Source organism: Ceratotherium simum, chromosome 3 (assembly GCF_057802395.1).
Source record: "Ceratotherium simum simum isolate JZ-2026a chromosome 3, ASM5780239v1, whole genome shotgun sequence".
NCBI lineage: Eukaryota > Metazoa > Chordata > Mammalia > Perissodactyla > Rhinocerotidae > Ceratotherium > Ceratotherium simum.
The window spans coordinates 66,205,877-66,231,047 of record NC_141902.1 but is presented as its reverse complement, the minus strand read 5'-3'; the positions used below and the strand labels follow the sequence as shown (position 1 = coordinate 66,231,047).

General features: G+C 37.6%; 1 protein-coding gene across 1 annotated transcript in view; it reads right to left on the bottom strand.

The window, feature by feature from the left end:
* The window catches only part of REC114 (REC114 meiotic recombination protein), a 77,472-nt gene that overhangs the window by 12,124 nt on the left and 40,177 nt on the right, over nt 1-25,171 (bottom strand). The window contains exon 3 of the mRNA XM_004421786.3: nt 2,006-2,089. Within this exon, the coding sequence (XP_004421843.1) occupies nt 2,006-2,089 (84 nt within the window). The remainder of the gene's footprint in view (nt 1-2,005; nt 2,090-25,171) is intronic.

The following is a 25,171-nucleotide window of genomic DNA, read 5'->3' as shown; positions in this document are numbered from 1 at the left end:
AGCGGTGCATCGGTGCGCGCCTGGGATCTGAACCTGCGAACCCCGGGCTGCGGAAGTGGAGCACGCACACTTAACTGCTACGCCATCGAGCCGGCCTCTGCAGCAGCCATTTTGCAGCTGTGAATGAGAGGCCAAAGGAATTGCAAAGATGTTGACCTTGACACTGCTGAGTTTCTGAGCCAATGCCAGCAACTGTCTGTTTCTGGCTTTCTTATTTAGTTAAGAAAATAAACCCTTATTTTGAGGGCCATTATAGCTATATTTTCTGTTATATGCATCTGAACACAATCCTAACTGATATAACATATATGCCTAATAAAAACTTCAAAATGTTAGTAATGATTATTTTTGAGCAGTTAAATTATGGTTGATTTTTATTTTGCTCTTTAGTTAAAACTTTTAATAATATATAATCAGAAAAAATTAAAACAAATATCAGACACATGGCATGGTGTAACTTTTAAAAAGATGTATATATATTCATTCAGCAGACTTAGTCCTGGGCTGGGTGTCAGAAGACCAGTAGCCCAGTTCTCTGATAGCTAGTTATAACCTTGGCTGTTGGCTTAAGATGAATTCAGTTTCCTTATATGTAAAATGGAAGCAGAGGTTCTTGAATATTTTGAGTATGTGCTCCAGACGCCTGTGGCAGTCTGGTGAAGTCAGTGGACCCCTTCTCAGAACGTTTTAATTACACAAAATACATAACATTACAAAGGAAACCAATTATACTGAAATCATTTATTGTAATATTAAAGCACTAATTTGTGAACTCATAATATATACACTTCCTTATTAACATACTCAATAAAAAGATCTAGCAGCAGGGCTAATAGCATAATTGTGAGGTAATGATGAGCATAAATGACATCTGAGAGATCTGAAACAACTGTACTGTGATGTGAAAGTATGTGTGATTGCTATTGGTGAAAAGGTCTAATACTACTGTGGTCTGTTGCTTATAGTCATAATTGAAGGAAATGGTAAATTGATAAATCACAAATTAGAGATCAGTGGAAATCCATGCCAGTTCATGGACCCCCTGAATTTTTTGAGGGCCCTTTGGAGGGTCTGTGGACCTCAGGTTAAGACGTCTCCATTAGACGCTCTTGAAGACCTCTTCCAACTCTCAGAGCTGATGAGGCCATTAAAAATTAGGCTCTTTCAGGGGCCAGCCCTGTGGCGCAAGTGGTTAAGTGCGCGCACTCCACTGCGGTGGCCTGGGGTTCGCCACTTTGGATCCCAGGCGTGCACCGACGCACTGCTTGGCAAGCCATGCTGTGGCAGCGTCCCATATAAAGTGGAGGAAGATGGGCACGGATGTTAGCCCAGGGCCAGTCTTCCTCAGCCAAAAAAAAAAAAAGAGGAGGATTGGCAGATGTTAGCAGAGGGCTGATCTCCTCACACACACACACACACACAAAAATTAGGCTCTTTCACCTAAATTTTAATATTATCTACTCAGTGAATATTAACAGATTGATTTTTTATAGTTATTTCTGAAAGAAAATAATCCAGGTGATTAGTCTTCATGTTTCTTTGATGAGGATCATTCTTTCAGTTTAATACAGCTAGAAAGCAAGTAAAAAGGAATTTTGTTTTTTAATATTAAAGAGGGAAAAAAATGAAAAGATATTCACTGAAGCATTTGAAAATACACATCTTTTTAACATCTAAATAGCAAGACAAACGATGTACTCCACCTCCTCCCGATTTGTGCTTGGAGGATAGAGAATGGTCACACAGCTCCGTCAGTCAGGTACTGACAGATCACTCAGGGCCCCGGCTCTTCAGCAACGTCCTCTTACTAACTAGTCCTGCCTCCTGCAGGCCTTGTCTCATGTTCTGCTCACAGTGCAAACCCTCCTTAAACACATGTATTCTTCCCAGTACCACGTCACCTGCCAAGAGAAGCTCCTGCGCCACCCCCCCGCCCCGTACAGACACAGAAGATGAGACAGCTATGATCGTTTGCTTAAAAACAGTTGGCTACACAGCATCTTGCCTTTATCGTTGTTCCAAACAACAGACAATCCATGCGTCTTACGATCTTCAACCAGTTCTTGCTACCAATGAGTGAAAACCCTTCCTGAAACAAAATAATTAAGCAAAATTAGAAACAGAAGCAAACAAGGACATGAAGAATAGCTGTGGGGCAGCTGCTTCCTATTGGAAAGTTGTCTGTTTATGCATTCTGTAACTTAAGCATGGGAGAAACGGCTCGCTCTCACCAACTGCCGAGGAGGACCCTTCCGATAAGTCCCGTGTCCTAGTGTTCTTCCCGATGATCAATATTAATAGTCTCAGCTTTTATTCCTTTTCTTAATCTTTTCATATTGAAAATCAATAAAATATTAAAGATAGTAAATGTTCACAGTCATATTTGCTATAAAGTGCATTTCTATGCCTCTACATTTTCTCAAAGCCAGAGGCTTCCATTACACTAATTTATTAACTTAAATCCCTAACTACATAGTGAGATTTCTCTTTATAGGAATCTTATTTTCAGTCCTATGAATGGGAAAATTGAAGCAATTTGTTTTTGGATGCTGAATGTTTAGTTCTTCTTTTCAATCTGAAAAAACAAAAAAGGCCAAGAGGGCAGTAGAGGGCACACAAGTCTCAAAAGAGGGACAATAGCTGGATCGGAAAGGTGGAAAGATGAACTTTTTCTGCAGCTTATTAATAAATAGAATCAACTGTCTAATGATTATGGAAGTCCATAAGCTCCAATGATGCTGTCAGTGGATTTCCTAAGTTAAGCAGCCTGTTAAGTTAGAATCCAGGGAACTGATAAACTGACTGCATGCCAAACCGGCATGCACACTACCTGTCTGCCTTGTAGGGTTAGTCCACCACAGCTGGAGAAGGCTGCCGGAGGAATCGGAGAAACCTCCAACTCTTGGAGAACAAAAGGAAATGGTGTCCCTTATCCATTTGAACCCTCACAAAATCTCTTGTCCTAAATCTCCATATGATGCAAGTTGTGACTTCCATAGAAATTTATAGCCCAGAAAAACTGTAGGTTAATTCCTTGACATTTTCATTAGAAAAAGAAAGAAAAGGTCAATTCTAAAATCTTGATTCTAAGAGTTTACCATCAATAGTAGGTTTTCTTTTTTTTTTTTTAAATGGAAAACAAAGTTAGGCAAACCATCTGTGATTTCTTCTTAAAACTCTCTCAGAATTAGCAAAAAGAAATGCTTTCATTATTATATCCCAAACATGTGGATACTCTACTGTAGTTTAAAATTGCAGTAGATGGGGAACTTGGAACTCACCCACATTGCTAGTGGGAGTGCAAATTGGTACAACTCTTATGGAGGCCAATTTGACAATATCAAAATTACAAAGGCATTTACTCTTTAACCCAGCAACCCTGATACTGGGAATCCATTTTACAGATCAAGCTGTATACAAATGAAGTGATACATGCACAAGGTTAGGCATTTCTGCATTTTTAATGGTAAAAGATTGGCAACAACTCAGGAATGCATCAATAGTGGACTGGTTAAATAAAATATGGTACTCTACTCAATGGAAATCTATACAACTGTAAAAAATAATGGATGTTCTATATCAGTGCTGTCCAGCAGAAATATAATTTGAGCCACATATGTAATTTTAAATTTTCTAGTAGCCAAATTTTAAAAACAAAAAGAAATTGGTGAAATTAATTTTAATATTTTATTTAACTTAATATATCAAAAACATTATTTGGGGCTGGCCCAGTGGCATAGTGGTCAAGTTCGCGCACTCCGCTTCAGCGGCCCGGGGTTCGCAGGTTCAAATCCTGGGCGTGGACCTATGCACCACTCATCAAGCCATGCTGTGGTGGCGTCCCATATACAACATAGAGGAAGATGGGCATGGATGTTAGCTCAAGGCCAATCTTCCTCAGCAAAAAGAGGAGGATTGGCAAGGGATGTTAGCTCAGGCTCAATCTTCCTCACCAAAAAAAAGAAAAAAATATTTCAACATGTAAGCGATGTGAAACACTATTAATAAGTTAGCTTACATTCTTTTTTTGGTATTAAGTCTTTGAAATCCAGTGTGTGTTTTACACTTATACCACATCTCAAGTCAGATGCTGTATTTTCAACAATTAAAGTGAAATGTAATTTGACCAAAACAATAAAGTTGAGTTTAATGGGAAAATATTTTACACTGCTTCCATTTTAAATCTAAATTTAAATTCAATAAAATTTAAAATTCTATTTTTTAGTTGCACCAGCCACATTGCAAGTGCTCAGCAGCCACACATGGCCCATGGCTACCTTCTTGGATGGCGCAGTTCTATATGTGTTGATTCCTAAGGTATATTGTTCAGCAAGAAAGCAAGCTACAGAACAATGTCCACAACACACCACCTTCTGTATAAGAAAGGGAGGGAACACACAATGTATATTCTTATTATTTGCCTGTATTTATATTTAAACAACTGGAAGGATTAGTACACAAAAGACTAATAAAAATAGTTATTGGCAGGAAGTGGGTGTGAACAGTGCAGAGGGGGCTGGGGTGGGAGTAAGATTTTTTACTATACGTCTTTTTATATTGCTTTGATTTTTGAACCACGTAAGCATCTTATGCATGTATATGGGAGTATTTGTGCAAACAAGGATACCCATTCCCATATGGCATAAACTCAAGGAAGAGGTAGAAGCAGGACCTAAAGAAATGATAAGTCTATAGGAACTCTGTACTAGCTTTACAACTTTTCTGTAAATCCAAGACTATTATAGAATTGAAAGTTTATTTAAAAAGAAAAGAAATGAACAGTTGTTGGCCCTGGGCTGATCTTACCTCTTTATATCTCTAGTCCAGTTTGGGTCCTGTGGGACATCTCCACTTGGCTATTCCACAGATCAGGTCTCTCCACGTGAACTTGCCCAGACTGGAACTCAACAGTTTTTCTCCACACATGCTGCCACTCCTACGTGTTGCTGCCTCAGTGAATGGCACCACACACCAGCCAGTCAACCAAGTGATCGACCTGGTATCACGTGTGACTCCTCCTTTCCTTGCTCCTCCTTCAACACCAGTCAATCCCCAAGTCTTAGAGATCCTAACCCCCAACAACTTTTTCATCTGACCATTGTCCCCATTTACACTGGCACTGCTGCATCAGGCACCACCAGTTCTCCCCAGAATTACTGCACTATCCTCCTAACCGGTCCCCCTTCCTCCAGGCCCAATTTCTCCATCTATCTATGCTACTGCCAGAGTAGTCTCTGTAAAACAAAAATCTGATGAAGTTGCTCCCTTTCAATGCCATCATCCCGTCATCGCCTCTTCCACCCACCGCAACAAACACCTGCAGGATAGAGTCCAAATCCCTCAGTGTATATAAATCTCCAATGTGTAGCTTCTGCCTTTCACGCGTGATTACTTCCTTCAACTCTCGTATAAACCCTGTATTAGAGCCATGCCAAACCCCCTGCAGTCCTGCAAATGTGCCACGCTCCTCACACCTTGACGTTGTCACACAGCCTGTTCCTGAAATGGCCTTCCTTTTTCACTGATCCTTTAAACCCAGCTTTACCTCAACCATTCCCCACAAGGCCAAGTTGCTTGGCCTCTCAGAATTCTATGCTCTCTCAGGATCTTGTACTTACCACACTATATCACGACTAGTTACGTGGCTTTCTCCCTGATTAGAGTGAGGAGGAATCCCTAGGTAGAGCAAGGCAGGTTCCAGAACGTGTCTTATTACCCCTTGAATCTCAAGCAACTATCACAATGTTTAGCAAATGCTACTGGATCAGCCCCAGTAGCCACTCAGTTTAGGACTCTGTACAGTGGCTGCGTGGGGAAAGGTGTTGCCTTCCTCCCTGATAGCATCTCTTAGTCGAGCCACTTTATGGCTCATCTTTGTCGTTTGTCCAAAGTGTTTTGCCTTAGAACTTCATACATCTCTTCTCTCTGCCTCTTCCCCCTGACTTTTTTCCTAATTAACCTCTAATCACTGTTCATTTCACCCCTAGTCTCAGCTGGGTCACCCCACTACACTTTCCCATAGCACTCTACTGTTTTCTTTCATAGCACTCATCACAGTTCATATGTGTGTGTCTGTAGTGATTATTTGCTTACTGTCTCTTTTACCACTAGACTATCAGCCCCATGCAGGCAGGGGCTATGTTTGTTTTGCTCACTACTGTATATATAGCACCTATATAGTGTTTGACACTAGAGGACGCTTCAGTAAGTTTTGAGTGAATGAAAGAATGAAACTTAAAATTAATTAACAGAATATTTCATGCCAGTATCATTTCTTGGGAGCAATGAGGTCCACAAATTTATTACCTGTCCAAGGACACAGAACATCTTATTTCTATTTTACTTATACTAATCTTGTCCAAGATTCAGAAAGAGCTATTTTATCCTAATGTTTTGGGATTCAGTAAAGAAGTCTGTATACCTAACCACTTGTCCTTCATATATTCCTAGATTTTAATAATTAATCTCTCTATCTTTGAAAATCCACCTCTGTGAATCTCCTTTAAGGCTTATCCATCTGGTGAATTCAGTTTAGCTCAATGATGGCTCCTGTGTGCAGGCTTTCCTGACCTTCTCAGACAGCAGGTGACCTGCTCTGTGCTCCCACAGCACGCTTTACCTGCCACTACTAAGACACTCACTGACCATCACTGAGCCCCTGTCATGGCCAGCCACTTAAAAAAAGACAGAGGGTCTGCCTCAGGGGAAGGAAGAATGCCTCAGAATCAGCCAGGGAGCTTCTTCCCCTGGTGCTTGGGATACTGCTCCCCGATCCGGTCAACAATCACCGCCAGAAGAGGCCACTGTTAACTGATAAGAGTCTGTCATATCTCTTGGAAGTGCTGAGGCAGAAAAAATGGTTGCGAATTGATAGTATAGGGTGGGAAGGAAAAGGGAGTGGAGTATTCCAGAAAATACCAAATTTACCATCAGACAAAAGAATAAGAACCAATACCAGAAATCATGTCTGTTGAAATAAAAAATGACCGCCAATCTCTGATACCCTCCTACTTCCTCCAAGCACACTTTGACCCATGCCCTCATGCTGTCCAGCTCTGGCACAGTCTCGCTGAGGTGCAGTGGCAGGAATGCCACAGGATTCCAAGGTGGGGAGCCACACCACACTTTTATATAGAGAGAGCCTCAAGATTTCGTTTTCAAGTATCATAAATTATGAAGTTCATTTCTAGATTTTAGTTATCCATGTTCTCCTTGGCCCCTGTTATCATAAATTATTAAGAGTTACCAAAAGATAAACAAAAAGGAAGCCATCAAAAGAGGGGAGAAAAGGACCTAAATAAACGGATGCAGAGATTAGATGCAGACAATCTGATGCCCAAGGATGGTGGAAGAAACTACCTGCGTCCTCACCCTAACCCAGCCCGTCTCCCTTGCTGCTGATTCTATCCCTGAGCTAGTCTCTTCGGTGCTTCGGACACTTCTCAGGTCTGACTTCACCTACCAGTCTGAACAAGCAAGCCTGAAGCGTATCATAGGGGTCATTGGCATTTAGCCAGGTAAATTAGCTTTAAAACCATGCCAGATATGATCATAAGTGCTTTGAGGAAAACTAACATTTTACTTTTATGGAAATAACAATTTAAAAAATGCTCACACCTGCTACAAATACCCTGATTCAAAGGAAAACAGCATAGGAGAATATGGTTACAAAAATAACTTGATGACTGACCATTTGACAATCCACCTAGTCCCCAAGCCCAGAGTACCAAAAGGGCTTCTTGATGAATGTGAGGTGTTTAGGTGCCAAGTGATTTATTTAAAAATTACATCCTGGCTTAAGCTTCAGGATTGTGTTTCTGACTCACTTTCCACAGAGCTCAAGGTTTGTGAGGTTCAAATTACAATGAAAACAAGAAAAAAATATCTATGATAAAGGAGGTGTTATAGAATATGAAAATAACAATGTGCAGAGAAAAGAAAGCCAGCAAAAGAACTGGGAGTTCTAAAAATTAAATTTTCAATAATCATAACCAATTGTTATTTATTAAGCTAATAAAAGAGAGCAAAAAATTAGATAATAAAAAATAATTTATAGGGGCCGGCCCCATGGCCTAGTGGTTGGTTAAGCTCGGCATGCTCTGCTTCAGCAGCCCATGTTCAGTCCCAAGTCACGGACCTACACCACTTGTCGGCAGCCATTCTGTGGTGGTGACCCACACACAAAATAGAGGAAGACTGGCACAGATGTCAGCTCAGGGCAAATCTTCCTCAGCAAAAAATTAAAAAATTAATAACAATTTATAGCTGGTTTGAGGATTAGATTTTGATCTTAGATTTGAATATGGATATTTCTGCTACATTCAGAAATACACAATACTGTGCTTGGAGGAGAAATAATTGTCTTATTTGGAAAGAACTACTCCATACTTATCATGAAGATAAACAATACCCTGTCTCAGACTGAGACAGCTCAAACTAACATGCCCATTCAATAACTTACTTTATCTTAGAGTTATATTTTTCCTGATTTATAAGGGTTATATAAACAGTTTGGTTTCATGCTGAAACGCAGGCTATTTGGAAGACATAAGGTAAATAAAAATTAATGAATAATGTCAACAAAATAAGGATTTACTATGTTTCAGAATGTTTTCCATCTAGAAATCATGACATGATATGAAAATTACAATTTGTTCCAAAAATATTTATTAAACATCTATTGTGCCAGATCCTATGACAGACCCTAGGGATCAAGGTCAAATCACATATGGCCCCTGCCCTAAGGGAATGATAGTCTAGGGGAAATCAAATAACAATAACAATCAATGTGGTAAGTTCCATTTTTCTGCAGAAGCACAGAAAAGAGGCATCAGATTACAAGACCCAAAGGAAATGGCCCTTGAACCAATTTTTTAAAAACTTTTATTTTGAAATAATTGATTTAATTCTGTAATGCAGATTTTCAAACATAAATGAAAGTACAGAAAACAGTAAAATAGTATGATGAACCACCATGCACCCATCTTCCAGTTACAACAATTTTCATAACATGACCAATCTTATTTCACTTACACCCACTCCCAATAACCCCTCACTCCTTGGGCTATTCTGAAGCAAATGTGGATGTCTGTAAATATTTCAGAATGTAGCTCTAAAGGACACATTTTATCTTTATCTTTAAGAAGAGTCTTAAAGCATAGACTTATGCTTTAGGTCTTAAAACAGAACCATAAAACCATTATCATACCTTTAACAATGAATAATTCTTTAATATCATCAAATATCTTTGTCACTGTTCACATTTCTGATTTTTTTTACATTGTTTCATTTTTTTTGAACAGGAATCCAAATTAGATCCACATATTGTGATAATTTTTATGTCTCTTAAGTCTCTTTTAAACGAATCCTTCTTTCTTTCACCTCTTTTTTTTCCCTTGCAGTTTTTTTGTTGAAGAAACTGAGTCATTAGTCCTCTAGATCAGGGATTGGCAAATTTTTTTCTGTAAAAGGCCAGTGAGTAAATATTTTAGGCTTTGCAGACTCTACAGTCTTTGTTAGAACTACTGGTTCTGCCCTTGTAGCATGAAGAGCAGCCACAGACGACACATAAACAAATGAGCATGACTGTGTTCCAACAAAACTTTATTTGTGGACACTGAAATTTGAATTTCATATAATTTTCACATCTCATACGATATTATCCTTCTTTTGTTTTTTTCCAACCATTTTAAAGTGTAAAAACTATTCTTAGCTCACAAACTACATAAAAACAGGCAATGGGCCAGATCTGTCCCATGGGCCATAGTTTGCCAACCCCTACTCTAGAGTTATTCTCACTGAACTTTGTTATTGTATCCCCATGGTGTCTTGTAATATGTGCCTCTGTCACTTGTAATTCCTGTAGATTGGTAGTCAGATCAAGAGGCTTGATCAGATTCAGGTTTTCGGGTTTTTTTTTTTTTTTTCCAGATTTCGCCTACTTCCTATGTGATGGTGTGTGATTCCACAGGAATATCTTTTCATTTTTCGTGAAGTTAGCAGCCATTGATCATCACCGCCTAGACCCACTAATTTCATCAGTGGTTGCAAAATGATATGTTAGTTTTTTCATTCATTCTTCATTTATGAGCTGAAATACATCTATAAAGAGAAACTTTACCTCATCAACTACTTTGTTACTCTAGATAAAACAGGAAAGGCAGGATAAAGGCTTGCTTCTTTTCTTTTATTTGCCAGCTTTCAAAACAATGAGGTGGTTCCCTAGTACACTCCAAAGATGACAATGAGGGTTTTGGTCTTTTTGAAAGTATCATTTGAAACTCACAAATTTAAATACATTTGCTGTTTCAATCAATTACAGTTATTGATCCTCAAATTGTCTCGCTCTGGCTAGTGAGAACCTTCTCAAGTTGCCTCCAGAGTACTGACATGCCCTTAATAATCTCAAGATATCAGAGGCTCAGCTGACTCTCTGTTTCTTCCTACACAGATGATGATGTCACCCAGGTCTTCAGCTATCCGTGATTTAGTCTCATTCACTCATATGTGGAGGGTCACAGAAACGCCTACTCATCGAGTTTTGTTGTAGATATTATCCATGGGTCTTTGGCTTTGCAGTGCTATGTGATCTATTTTTATGGGGAGATTTGAGGTGATTCAGAAGCTATTATGCCATTTCTGACCAAGAAGAAATAAGAGGGTCAAAAATTAGACTCCTGCCATAAACAACTAGAAAACTGGACAAACTACTGGAAACAATTATTTTCAGACAATGAAAAACAGGTAGTGCAAGACTGTGATATTTGACAAAGGGGTAACAAATGAAGTGAGCCCTAAACGAATGGAGGAATATACATGTTCACAGAGTAGATTATGATATTATTAACATTCAGTTCTCTCCAAGTTGATATGTACATTTAATAAAATCCCAATTAAAATCTTAAAGAAATTTATAGAAATTAATGAGCTGATTCTAAAATTCATATGGAAATGCAAAGGACCTAGAAGAGCCAAAATAACCCTGACAACGGACAAAGGTAGAAGACTTATACCACCAGTTTCAAGAGTATTATAAAATTAGAGTAATTGAGACAGTATGATTTTGGCATAAGAATAGGCATATGGATCCATGTCACAAAACAGAGCCCAGAACAGACCCCCACATACATGGGCAACTGATTTCAATTAAGTGTTACAACAATTCAGTGAGGAAAGTATAGTCTTAACAAACAGTGCTGAGACAACTGAATTATCTAAATGGAAAAAAATAAATAAACCTTGACCCTTACTTCACACCATACTCAAAAATTAACTGAAAATAAATCACAGGCCTAAACATACTAGCTAAAACCATAAAACCTCTAAAATAAAACATAGGAGAGAATCTTTGCAACCTTGGGGGAGGGAAAAATTTCTTACATAGAACACCAAAAGTATGAACCACAAAAGAAACATTTCATAAGACAGACCTTCTGAAAATTTTAAATCTTTAGCTCTTCCAAAAACAATGTTAAAAAGATGAAAAAGTCAGTCACAGATTAGGAGAAAATATACGCAATCACATATCTGAAAAAGAACTTGAATCCAGAATATATATATTTTAAAAATCTCTTACATATAACTCAATAGGCAAAAGATCTGAACAGACACTTCACAAAAATACTAATGGCCAATAAACACATTATAAAACACTCAACATCATTCATTATCTGAGAAACGTAAATTAAAAGCACAATGAGATACCACTGCATACCCATGAGATTGGCTAAAATTAAAAAGACTGACAAGGCCAAATGTTGCCAAGGATATGGAGCAATTGGAATACTCACACATTGCTGGTCAGTGTATAATGGTATAACTACTTTGGAGAGGGTTTGGCAGTTTCTTATAAAGTTAAAAACATACCTACCATACTATCCAGCAATTTCACTCTTAGGAATTTACCCAGGGGAAATGAAAATATATGTCTACACAAAAACTTGTACACTGATGTTCATGACAGTTTTAATCATAATATCCTCAAACTGGAAATAACTCAAATGTCCATGAACATGTAATTGGATAAACAATCTGTGGCACAGTAATACATGGAATATAACTCAGCAATAGCAGAGAATGAGGTACAGATGCAAGCAACAACATGGGTGAATCTCAAAAACGTACTGAGTGAAAAAAACCAGATGCATAAGAGTTCATACTACAGCGGTCCCTCGGTACCTGTGGGGGACTGGTTCCAGGACCCCTGGCAGATACTAAAACCTGTGACGCTCAAGTCCCTTACTTAGTTGGCCCTCTGTATCCACAGGTTCTGCATTTGCGGATTCAACCTACTGCAGATCGTAAACATAGTAGTACAAGACCTGCAGTTGGCTGAATTCGTGGATGTGAAACCCCGCTGATATGGAACGTCAACTGTATATGATTCTGACTATATGAAACTCCAGAAAATACAAATTTAATCTATACTAACAGAAAGCACATCGATTAGTTAGGGTTAGATGTGGAGAATATTTACAGAGAAGGGACATCCTATTGAGGATAATAAAAATGTTCTACATATTGACTGTAGTGGTGGAAGTTACCCAGGTGCCTTTTATTGTAAATAAAGGGAGGGCAGACTGTGCTGCCAACATCTTCCTAGAATCCTAGACTGACTTTTGAAGGACAAGTTTAAGTTATTCTGTAAAGAACCAGGTGGTACAACACGTGCGAAGGCAGAGAGGCAAGAAATAACATGACACGATTCAGGAGGTGCATACTGTTCCATATATGGCTGAAGGAACGTGTGCATATATAGCAATGCAAGAAGAGGCTGGAGAGAGAGGCAGATTCTTTGAAAAAGGCCTCTTCTGCTAAGCTAAAAAGTTTGTATCTATCGAAATGATCATATAATTTTCCTATTTTCTGTCAATGTGGTGAAATACATGGATTGATTTTTTAATATTAAGCTACCTATGCATCCTTGAAATAAACCTATTTTGTTGTAAGATATTTCCTTTTCATGTATCCAATTTACCAATATTATGCTAAAGATTTTTACACCCATAAAAAAGATCAGTAAGAGAGACTGGTCTGTAATTTTCCTTTCTTGTAGATTACTCTTATAATTTCTTTCTCATAAGAAAAGTTAGGAACTATTCTCTCTTTTTCCATTGTCTGGAAGAGTTTGTGCAAGATCAGTGTTGTTTCTTCTTTAAATGTCTGAAAGAATTCACCAGACAAGTTATAGGGCTTGAGGTTTTCTTGGTGGGAAGGTTTTAAATAATAAAATAAGTTTCCTTAATAAACACTGTATCATTTAGATTTTCTATTCCTTCTTCTGCTAGCTTTAGTAAGTTATATTTTACAAGAAATTTGTGCACTTCTTCCAAACAATCAAATGGTATGATATAAAGATGTTAAAAATATCTTTTTTATCCCTTTAATGTCTGTAGGCTCGCTCCACAGTGATGTTCCCCTTTTCATTCCTAATATTATATTTTCTCTATTTTTAAAAACTAGTCCTTTTAAGAGTTCAATTTTATCAATCTTTTCAAAGCACTGATTTTTAGCTTTTTTGATTTTTTTCTATTGTACATTTGCTTTCTAATTCATTGATTTCTTCTCTATTTCTTCTCTTCCGTTTTCCTTAGGTTCAATTTGCTGCTCTTCTTCCATCGTTTTGAGATATAAGTTTAAATCATTGATTTACAGTCTTTCATCTTTTCTAATATGCTTTTATAACTAAAAAATTTCCTCTAAGCAGTGCTTAGGCCAACAAATACTCAATTGTGGCACATATACTATGTGCACTTGAAAAGAATGTGCATTCAATGATTCTTGGGTACAGTGTTCTATATACGTTGATTAGGTCAAGATTGTTCATTGTTTCATCTTCTATATCCTTACTGGTTTTTGTCTCCTCTACTATTTGCTATTGAGAGAGGTATATTCAAGTCTCCCATTATGACTGTGGATTTGTCTATTTCTTCTTAAGTACTTTTTTATATGTTAAAAAATAAAAAAGTTTAGCTCAGTCATTACCTCTGCTAAGACTTTTACACCTTGGCCCATCCTGAAAGAGATACTGATCCTCTATGTTCCCATATCTTATGTACACCACTGTCACAGCACTGTCCTGTGTAGTTGCCTAGTCTATGAAGCCTTTGAGAACAAAGACCATACTGCCTAGCTCTGTATCTCTTAGCTCAAAAACGACATTCAAATGGGTGAAAAGGGTCAAAAGATACAAACTTCCAGTTATAAAATAAATAAGTCATGGGGATGTAATGTACAGCAAGCATGGTGACTATAGTTAATAATACTGTATTGCCTATTTGAAAGTTGCTAACAGAGTATATCTTAAAAGTTCTCATCAAAAGAAAAAAAATTTTTTTTGTAACCATGTAAGGTGACTAATGTTAACTAGACTTATTGTGGTGATCATTTTGCAATATATACAAATATCGAATCATTGTTGCACATCTGAAACTAACACAATGTTGTGTGTCAATTATACTGCAATAAAAAAATAAATTAAAAAAAAGAATGACATTCAATGGGCACTTATTTTGTTGAATGAATGAAAAAATGTCCCACGGCATAAAAAAAAGTGAGAGTTGATTTCTTATAAATAAATGTAATGATAGATTACAAACTCCTAGAAACTAGATTAAAAGTACTCTTTTAAAAGGAAGTTACCAATAACACATAACATAAGTGGACTACTTAAGAAAAGGCCAGGAAAAAGAAAGTTAATGGATCACACAAATCTATCAATGTCTGCATTGATACTGCAAAGTAAAACCACCACATAGTTCAGAGGCATATCCAGAGCAAAATGGAGCAGGGGTGGTAGTGGTGGTGGTGCTAGGTACAGCTTCTGATAAACTCAACCCCTAAAATCCCCTTGCCTTTGGCTATGTGCACCAATCCTTATTACAAAATGTTATAAATTAGTCCTTAAGGAACATCTATTTACATAATTTGTTGAATTAGTCAATGTGTCTTTTTAAAAAATTTTAATTGTGGTAAAAAGTACATACCATTTACCATCTTAGCCACTTAAGTGTACAGTTCAGTGGTATTAAGTACATTCACATGGTTGTCAACAGATCTCCAGAACTTTTCCTTCTGCAACTGAAACTCTGTACCCATTAAACAATTCCCCATTTTCCCCTCTCCCCTCCCCTCTGGCAACCACCATTCTACCCTGTCTCTAAAAATTTGACTTCTCTAGGTACCTCACAAAAGTGAAATCATATAGTATTTGTCTTTTTTTGACTGGTTTATTTCACTTAACATAATGTCTTCGAGGTTCATCCATGCTGTAGCATGTGTCAGAATTTCCTTCCTTTTTAAGGATGAATAACATTGCATGAAATATATACCACATTTTGTTTATCTATTCATCTGTTGATGAATACTGGGGTTGCTTCCATCTTTTGCCTACTGTGAATACTGGTGCTATGAACACAGGTATACAAATATCTCTTTGAGACCCTGCTTTCAATTTTATTTTTAAATTTTTAAGGCATCACCATATTGTTTTCCATAGCAGTCATACCACTTTACCACGCCACCAAGGGATTGTAAGTGCACAAGGGTTCAAATTTCTCCAGATCGTCATCAACGCTTGTTATTTGCTGTTTGTTGTATAGTAGTCATCCTAACTGATGTGAGGTGATAGCTCATTGTGGTTTTGATTTGCATTTCTCTAACCATTAGTGATACTGAGTATCTTTTCCTGTGCTTGTTGGTCTCAATGTGTCTTTAAGATTAGCTATTATTCAGCTCTCCAAACCAGCAGCAGCACATGCAGCAAGAATATTACTACCTTTCTCTAGCCTAAGAATCAGATCCAGGGGCTCTTTCTGTAAGTTACAGTAACACATAGATCCATTCATCCTTTAGCCTAAAAGATTACCTACAAAGTATACTGCAGAAGCATGTACTCAAACATATTGGGCCAAAGGCTTCTTTTCCAGTTGAAATAGATGTCTGTTGTTTTTGCCTGCCCAGCACACATTCTTCCTTCTTCTGGGAAGACATCTTGATTTGCCTTTGGGAAGTCACCCCTCCCTTATTCACAGCCCATGTGATTCTGACAAGACTACTTCCTACCCGGCCCAGTTTCAGGGGTGAGCAGGTGACTAAGGCCTGGCCTGTCAGCATATCTAGTTGCTTCGGACCAAAGTGATTAGTTTATTGATGAACCTGTGATATAAATTAGTAAAATCCATGTAAATCTGGGATTTTTGCTAGAACTGACAAAGAGGAACACTCTTTCCTTTAGGATTGTAACGATAAGAAAAGCCTGAAGTTACCAGGGACCACCAGGAGAGATCCTCCCTTAGAAGAAAGCAGAGCTGAGAGAGACAGAGAGAAATACAGGGAGACATGGCTAATGATATTGTTTGAGTCCCTGGATTCAACTGTGCCAGAGGCCACTTGTATCCCTGGACATTTCAATTCCATGAAGCAGTAAGTTATTTATTTTGTTTAAAGGAAACTAAGTTGGGTTTCTGTTATTTGCGACTCCAAGAATAATTAATACACAGCTTAAAGCAAACATTATTCACCTTTTAACAGCTGAATTATCTATCAAAATTTCCCTGTCCAAGTGCCATACCATTTTCAAAATTCCACATCTTCTCATTTAACAAAACACTAATTAGTAATTTTTTTATCTTACTCTTACTCAATGTCTTAGCAGTATTCACCACAGCTGACCACTCTTTCCGTTGTGCAACACGTTTGCTTTGGCTTCTACGACCCCACACTCTCCTAGCTTTCTTCCTACCCCTGACAGCTCCTTCTCTGACTCCTCTGCTATCTTATTCTCCTCAACCTCCTCTTTCCCTTGTTCATTTTTTTACTCTCTCCCCAGGCCATCTTCATCACATCCACAGTCTCAGTTACTATTTAAATACCTATGATTCCCAAATCACATCTCTAGTGCAGACCTCTCTCTGACCTTCAAAGAACCAGGAGGTTAATTGTTAAACAGTAAATGAGGACATGTGGAGCTGACATCTCTGCTTGAGTGTCTCAAAGACACCTCAAATTCAAACTGTCCAAAACCAGAGCCACAGTCATCACACACACGTGCTGCCAGTCCTGGCTCTTCTCCAGAGTTCCCCACAACAGCAAATGACACTACCTTCAGTTGAGCTACAGAAGCCAAAAACCTAGAAGTTTTTCTTCACATCTCTCTCCCCTATTCCCATTTCCAAACCACCACTGGTCATTGATGTTAGCTTTTAAGCACTTTTTCAATCAATCCATTTCCTTCCATCCTAATACAAGCTACCATCTTCTTTCTTGATTTACTAAAATAGCCTCCTAAAGTAGGCTTCCTGTATCCTCTTGCCCACCTCTCCTCTTCTCTACACTACTGTGAGAGAGTTTTTATCTAAAAACACAACTGGGCCCTGTCACTCTCCTGCTCAGAATCCTTCAATAGCATCCTATTTCTCTCAGAATAAAAACCAAATCTTTCATATAGTCTGCAAAGGAATAAGTGGGAAGGGACAAGTATATAAACATCTGATTATCTAGTTTAAAATAGAAGACTTTTGAAGACCATAAACTGCCAAGAAATCAGAAGGACCATTTAGGACTTGAAACCTCTTAAGACAAAGGTGTAAGGACACAGAAGAAGCCTCTGTTCTGGTGCAGTTCTCTCAACCCCCTCTCCACCTTCCCCAATATGGATGTTGGGAGCAATGGAATCGATGGCTGCAGTCTTAGAAAAAGACTGCAGTTTTGGAGCCTATCAACATCTTTTACAACACCACTCTTTGAGTAAGCCTGGGCCCAGAATGCTGTCTCACTTTCATGGCATGAGACACATCATTTATCAATATAATCTCTAGGTTTTGCTGGCCACTTAATCCACTTTTCCTCAGAACTCAGCCTGGGAGCCATCTTATCTCCCGGGAAACCTTTCCATTTCTCTGCTTTGATTTCACAGGTTAACTCTCAGAGGGAAATATATTTCTCTTGTTTCCAGGTTGTTGGTGGGTGCCTCTCTAAAGTACCTGGATACTTATAATACTAATAATCAGATCTTAATTTTACTGATAGTTTAAATGGTATAGAGACTAGTCTTTATGTTCATTCCTTGTGAATGAAATGGACTGTGGACAAAATAAAAAGACAGCTATTATGTGTCTTCAACAGTAGCCCATATTCACAAAGGGTTAGCCTGTGTCTTAGTCAGCTCGAGCTGCTATAATAAAATACCACAGAATGAGTGGCTGAAACAACAGATATTTATTTCTCACACTTCTGGAGGCTGGGAAGTCCAAGATCAAGATTTGGGCAGGTTCACTGTCTGGTGAGAACCTGCTTCCTAGATTGTAGACAGCTACCGTCTTGCTGTGTGCTCACATGGCCTTTTCTCATAGAGAGAGAGAGACAGATCTCTCTTCCTCTTCTTATAAGGGTACTGATCTATCATGAGGGTCCCACTCTCCTGAACTAATCTAAACCTAATTATCTCCTAAAGGCCCCACCTCCAAATACCATCACATTGAGGCTTAGGGCTTCAACATATGAATTTAGAAGGGGTCACAATTTAGTCTATAACAGCCCATAAAAGTCATCTGCCAAAATACCTACAGGATTTGTAAGCAACATCACCAAGACAATAACTACTACAACACAGTAAGAATACAGATATTATATTTGCCAAGATACGTAAACATTTTTTAATTTAAAAATAATATAATCTGGGCCGGCCCTGTGGCAGCGTAGTGGTTAAGTTCGCATGTTCAGCTTCAGCGGCCCAGGGTTCGTCGGTTCAGATCCTGGGCGCAGACTTACTCACCGATCATCAAGCCATGCTGAGGCGGCATCCCACATAGAAGAACTGCAACTCTACAACTATGATACACAACTATGTACTGGGGCTTTGGGGAGAAAAAGAGGAAGATTGGCAACAGATGTTAGCGCAGGGCCAATCTTCCTCCAAAAAAAAAAAATTAATAAGTAACATAATCATATTATAGACCTGTTGGAAAAGAAATCTCCCAGACTTCCAGACTTATTACACCAAATCTCTCAGACTCCCAGACTTATTATACCAAAAATAATAAAAAATACAATAAGTTGTTTGAATCTATTAATATATCTAAAGGAAAAAACCATCGGTCAGAGAGGGTCAGAGGCAAATACTGGTAGCACCCATCCAAACACTTTCTAGAAGAAAGGGAGTTTTAGCCACTGTACTTAAAATTATTCTAATTACAATAAATGTTTTCTCATTTTTAAGTATTTTCTTCTAGTCTTCATAAGTATTTATATACACTTTTATTCTGAATTCTGCCTTCTTCACGTAACATTATTATACCATAAGCATTTTTCATGCTGTTACATTTTTGTGAAGATAATTACATAATTGTGAAGATAAAAAGAATCCAACAATTCTTTTTAAATCATTACTTCAGTGTTGGCTATTATAGATACTTCCATTTTATCCCTATTATGAATAACACTGTGATGAACATCTTTAGATGTATAATTTTTTTATATTTTAGATTATTATCTTACAACCTATTCTGAGAAATGGAATTGGGTTAAAGGTTAACAACTGTGCCCTGTAGGGGGGTCTTGTAATATTGGCAAACGATGAAAACATTTTAGAAAAACAGTGTGCTATGCTACCAGCAATATATGAACATAACAGTTTCATCACATTCTTATCAACATGCTGTATATTAAAATTTAATTTCCCCTCATTAAAGAAACCAAAAAATCTTGTTTTACTATCTATATCTTTGATTACTATCTAATTACTCTGTTCATTCATTCATTCAACAAATAGTTCTCCATGTGCCAGACACTGTGGCAGACTTGGAGAAAAATGACAAAAGCCACAATCTCTGACCTCAGAGAACTTGTAATTTAGAGACAGAAACAGAAAACAACAACACACAACCTAGTGACTACAGTGGAGATGAGCACTAGAACAGGGGCAAGTGCAAGATACTACAGGGACACACAGAAATGGTGCTTACCTTGACTCGAGGTGCCCGGGCATGGCTTCCTGAGAAGGTTATGTCCAGGCTCCACCTTGATTACTACCCAGACTGCACATAATTCTGTATGTTTGTTTATTCATTCTGTTTTCCTGTTTTTGTGAACTGTTTGCTCATTTATCTCTGACAGTCTCATTGTTTTTGTTAATTTGTATGAGCTCTGTGTTATAATAAAAATACTGTCATTTCATGCTCTAAATACTTTTTTAGGCTTAAAATATTTCAAAGTAAAGAGTAAGTCCTCTTCCCGTCTCTGTCCTTCAGCCATTCAGAACCCCTCCCTGGGGCAACCACTGAAACCCAGTTCTTGTAAAGACTCTACATATACTCTCTGTGCATATACAAGCAGATACGTATATTTTTATATTTTTTATCTAAGTTATATACATACATTTTTAATCTAAGTTGTACATACATAGTTTCTATTTCTGTGGATAGTCTCTTTATATCTTTTACCCATTTTTAATTGAGTTATCAATTTATTTTATTAATGAATTGTAGACATTCTTTATATATCCAAGAAATGAACACTTTGTCTTGAGTTGAATTTTTTTTCCTCCTGTAGAAAGGCCTTCCTCACTACACTTTAAAATTTCTATAGTTTGGTTATAGATTTTATTGGACATACCAAAGTTTTCCACTTTTATGTCGTCAGTATCTCTTGATCTTTTCCTTTGTGATTTAGAAAATCCTTTCTAAAGTCAGAGAGTATGGAGTAGTACACAAATTTATGTAAGTACCTTCTCTCAGACCTGTATTGCTTTTGATCTTCCAAGGCGCCTCTAAGTGTGATGTGGTCATTGGCTTCTCAGGCATACAAGACAGGATTTATAAAACTCATCCATTCATTTACGTTTATCCCCTAAAAGATTTACAATTGTAACAACAACGATTCTACAAACCATTGAATTTAGTTTTGATGAAGAAATACATATGGCTGAATTAAACTATAATCCTTATCAAACCAAGTATATCTACTTTGTTCACAGTTAACATCAACCTATGATCTAATTCCTGAATTATTAAATATAGCACTTCCGCTCGCATTCACTTCTAGTGGCACTTCAGCCACGTTACATCAGCATCACAGGCATCTTTTTAAAGTTCTAATTTTTAGATTTCACAAGGAGTAGTAATTATAACAGTGAGTGAACCAGCTGAGCCAGGTATAATGCCATCTCTTGCTCTTTCAGTACAGCTTAGACGATACTAAGTGACACTAAAAGCAGAATCAAGACAACATGGCAAAGATTTTTAAAAAGAGAAAGGTCACAATTCAGAGTCCTATTTCTCAGTTCTCACTATTTTCCATTATTAGAAAATATGTGGGGGGCCGGCCCGGTGGCTTGGCGGTTGAGTGCACGCGCTCCGCTGCTGGCGGCCCGGGGTTCGGATCCCGGGCGTGCACCGACGCACCGCTTCTCCGGCCATGCTGAGGCCGCGTCCCACGTGCAGCAACTGGAAGGATGTGCAGCTATGACATACAACTATCTGCTGGGGCTTTGGGGGAAAAAAATAAATAAATAAAATCTTAAAAAAAAAAAAAAAAGAAAGAAAATATGTGTGACAAAAGACCAAATGCAAAAAGTAAAGCTTTTAGCTTCTAAGAAATAACAAAGCTTTCCTTACCTTTAATTTATGGAGCCCACTATAAGTGTTCTGCATAAAGTGACTAAATCAATATGAAAATATTTGTTTACAAAAAGAAAAAAAAGCAGGGGTTGGTTAATTCTTTGTCAGTTGAGAAAGGACGTGCCCTGCACAAACCACATTCTCACACATGTCCTCCTCAAGTGCTCCATAGGAATAAAAATAAAAAGGAAGCCTTTTCAAATTAAGAGTACAACGTTACAAGAGCTACAGTAAGCAAGGTAAATCAGAATTTTCTATGAACTATAACCAGGTTAAGTAGGAGAACTGGAGCTGAATGTTGGATAAGAAAAAAAGGGTCCTATTTAGGGCAAACGGCATTGGTTAAAACAAATAATAATAAAAGGGTCCCAACTAGCCTGCACCAAAGGGATGGTCAGAAAATTTACATGCACAGCAATGGGACAAAAAACTATTTTCATATGCACCTTAGTGGATTCAGCAAATTTGAGACAACAGTTTGAGCACACATGGTAGGAACCTGATCAATAACAATACATACATATTTAATTGGTAAATTTACATTGATCAAATATCAAACCAAATTATAGAGAAATTGATAAACTTTGATACAGGAAGAATACCACAAACATAGTGAATGTAGATCATTCATGCACATTTATGGGGCTCCTACTACGTGGTAGGAGCTGTGCAAGGTAAATAGGATTAAAAGATAAATAAGACAGTGAGAGCTCACAGACCAGTGAGGAAGATAAACATGTAGGACTTTTCCAAGCAGAGACGGGGAAAAAAAAGTCATTCCAGGAAGTGAGGGCAGCAAATACAAATGTGCAGAGGAGTAGAGGAATATGACAGGAACAAGAAATAGAATGTAATTTAGTTTGGCTTGAGAATAGGATGCAATTTTATTATTGTAGAAATTTAGGCAACCAAAGGTCTAGGGTTTCTTAATCCAAATTAAAATAGAATCCAATAAAAGTCTATATTCTCTAATAAAATCCATTAAAACAAAAGATTTTTTTTATGCAGCATATGGTGTGTAATCAATACTTTAATAAATAACAAAAAAATATTTAAAAAGCTCGTTCCAGGCCAGCCCAATATGTAAAATCAGTAGTCTGCTCCTCCCTGCCCTCCTCCCCAAGTATATTCCTGAGGAAGAATTAAAAATGAACCATTTCCGAATAGAATCGAAAGCCCAGAAATAAACCCACACATCTATGGACAGCTAATCTTTGACAAAGGAGCCAAGAACATACAATAGGGAAAAGAAAGTCTCTTCAACAAATGGTGTTGGGAAAACTGGATAGCCATATGCAAAAAAATGAAAGTAGACCCTTACCTTACACCATACACAAAAATTAACTCCAAATGGATTAAAGACTTGAATGTAAGACCTGAAACTGTGAAACTTCTAGAAGAAAACATAGGCAGTACACTCTTCGACATCAGTCTTAGCAACATCTTCTCAAACACCACGTCTGACCGGGCAAGAGAAACAATAGAAAAAATAAACAAATGGGACTACATCAAACTAAAAGTCTTCTGGACAGCAAAGGAAACCATCAACAAAACGAAAAGACAACCTAACAATTGGGAGAAGATATTTGCAAACCATACTTCTGATAAGGGCTTAATCTCCAAAATATATAAAGAACTCATGCATCTTACCAACAAAAACTACCAACCCAATTAAAAAATGGGCAAAGGACCTGAACAGACATTTCTCCAAAGAAGATATACAGATGGCCAACAGACACATGAAAAGATGTTCAAAATCATTAACTATCAGGGAAATGCAAATCAAAACTACAATGAGATATCACCTGACGCCCGTCAGAATGGCTATAATTAACAAGACAGGAAACAACATGTGTTGGAGAGGATGTGGAGAGAAGGGAACTCTCATACACTGCTGGTGGGAGTGCAAACTGGTGCAGCCACTATGGAAAACAGTATGGAGATTCCTCAAAAAATCAAGGATAGAACTACCATATGATCCAGCCATCCCACTGCTGGGTATTTATCCAAAGAACTTGAAAACACCAATTTGTACAGGTACATGCACCCATGTGTTCATTGCAGCGTTATTCACAATAGCCAAGACTTGGAAGCAACCTAAGTGCCCATGAAGGGACGAATGGATAAAGAAGCTGTGGTATATATACACAATGGAATACTACTCAGCCATAAGAAACGATGAAATCCAGCCATTTGTGACATCATGGATGGACATTGAGGGTATAATGCAAAGTGAAATAAGTCAGAGGGAGAAGGTCAAATACCGCATGATTTCCTTCATTAAGTAGTAGATAATAACAACAATAAACAAACACATAGGGACAGAGATTGGATTGGTGGTTACCAGAGGGGAAGAGGGGAGGGAGGAGGGTGAAAGGGATAATTCGGTACATGTGTGTGGTGATGGGTTGTAATTAGTATTTTGGTGGTGCACATGATGTAATCTATGCAGAAATAGAAGTACAATGATGTACACCTGAAATTTTTACAATGTTATAAACCAATGTTACTGCAATAAACAAAAAATTAAAAAAAATAAAAAAATAAATAAAATAAAAATGAACCATTTCCAAATTTGGAGGGGAAACAAAGCCAAACAGCATAAATCTTGAGTTATCTAAAGAAACTCAAGAGGAGGGGAAACAACTGCTGGTTGTGGGCAGGAAGGGCTAGCATTCTTCTTGCCCAACAGGACCACAGCTCAGGAAGGGAACCAAATCAGCAGGCAGCCCAGTGATGAAGCGCAGGTTGTGTTCCAAATCAGTAGGAAAAAGACAGTGTTAGGACAATTGGTTATCCATATGGAAAAAAATAACATTGGGTTCCTACATCACACTATACACAAAGATAAAATCCAGGAGGATTAGAGACATAAATACAAAAAACAGAGAAATGTAAAAATATTTCTGTGGAAGAATTTCTGAAACAAGATATAAAAAGCATAAAACACAAAAAAATAGATTGATAAATCCATCTACATAAAAATTTGAAACTTATGTACAGCAAAAGCCACCATAAACAAATTACAAAAAGCCAACCACAGAGTGGGAGAAGAGATATGCCATCCGCATACTAGTCCACGGCAAAGGACTAGTATCCAGAATACATATATAAGGGTCTAAAATTGATAAGTAAAAGACAAACTAATAGGGGAGTGGGCATGGGACAAAAAAAGCAATTCACAGATGAAGAAACCTAAGCTGCCAATACGAAAAGATGCTAAAGCTCATTATAATCAGAAAACTAAAATTTAAAAACATGAGATTCCATTTCACATCCACTAGATTAGCAACATTAAAAAATTTTTATTATGGGGCATTTCAACCATATATGAAAGTAGAGAGAATAGTAAAATGAACATCCATGCACTCATCCTCCAATCCAACAACCATTCATTCAATTCAAATAAGAGTCAATCTTATTTCATCTATACCTCAACTGCCAGATAATTTTGAAGCAAATCCCAGGCATTCTAGCATTTTTTCTGTAAATATTTTAGTTATATCCTTAAAAGACGGGGAAAATTTAAGTCAGATTTATTGAGGTATAATTTACAT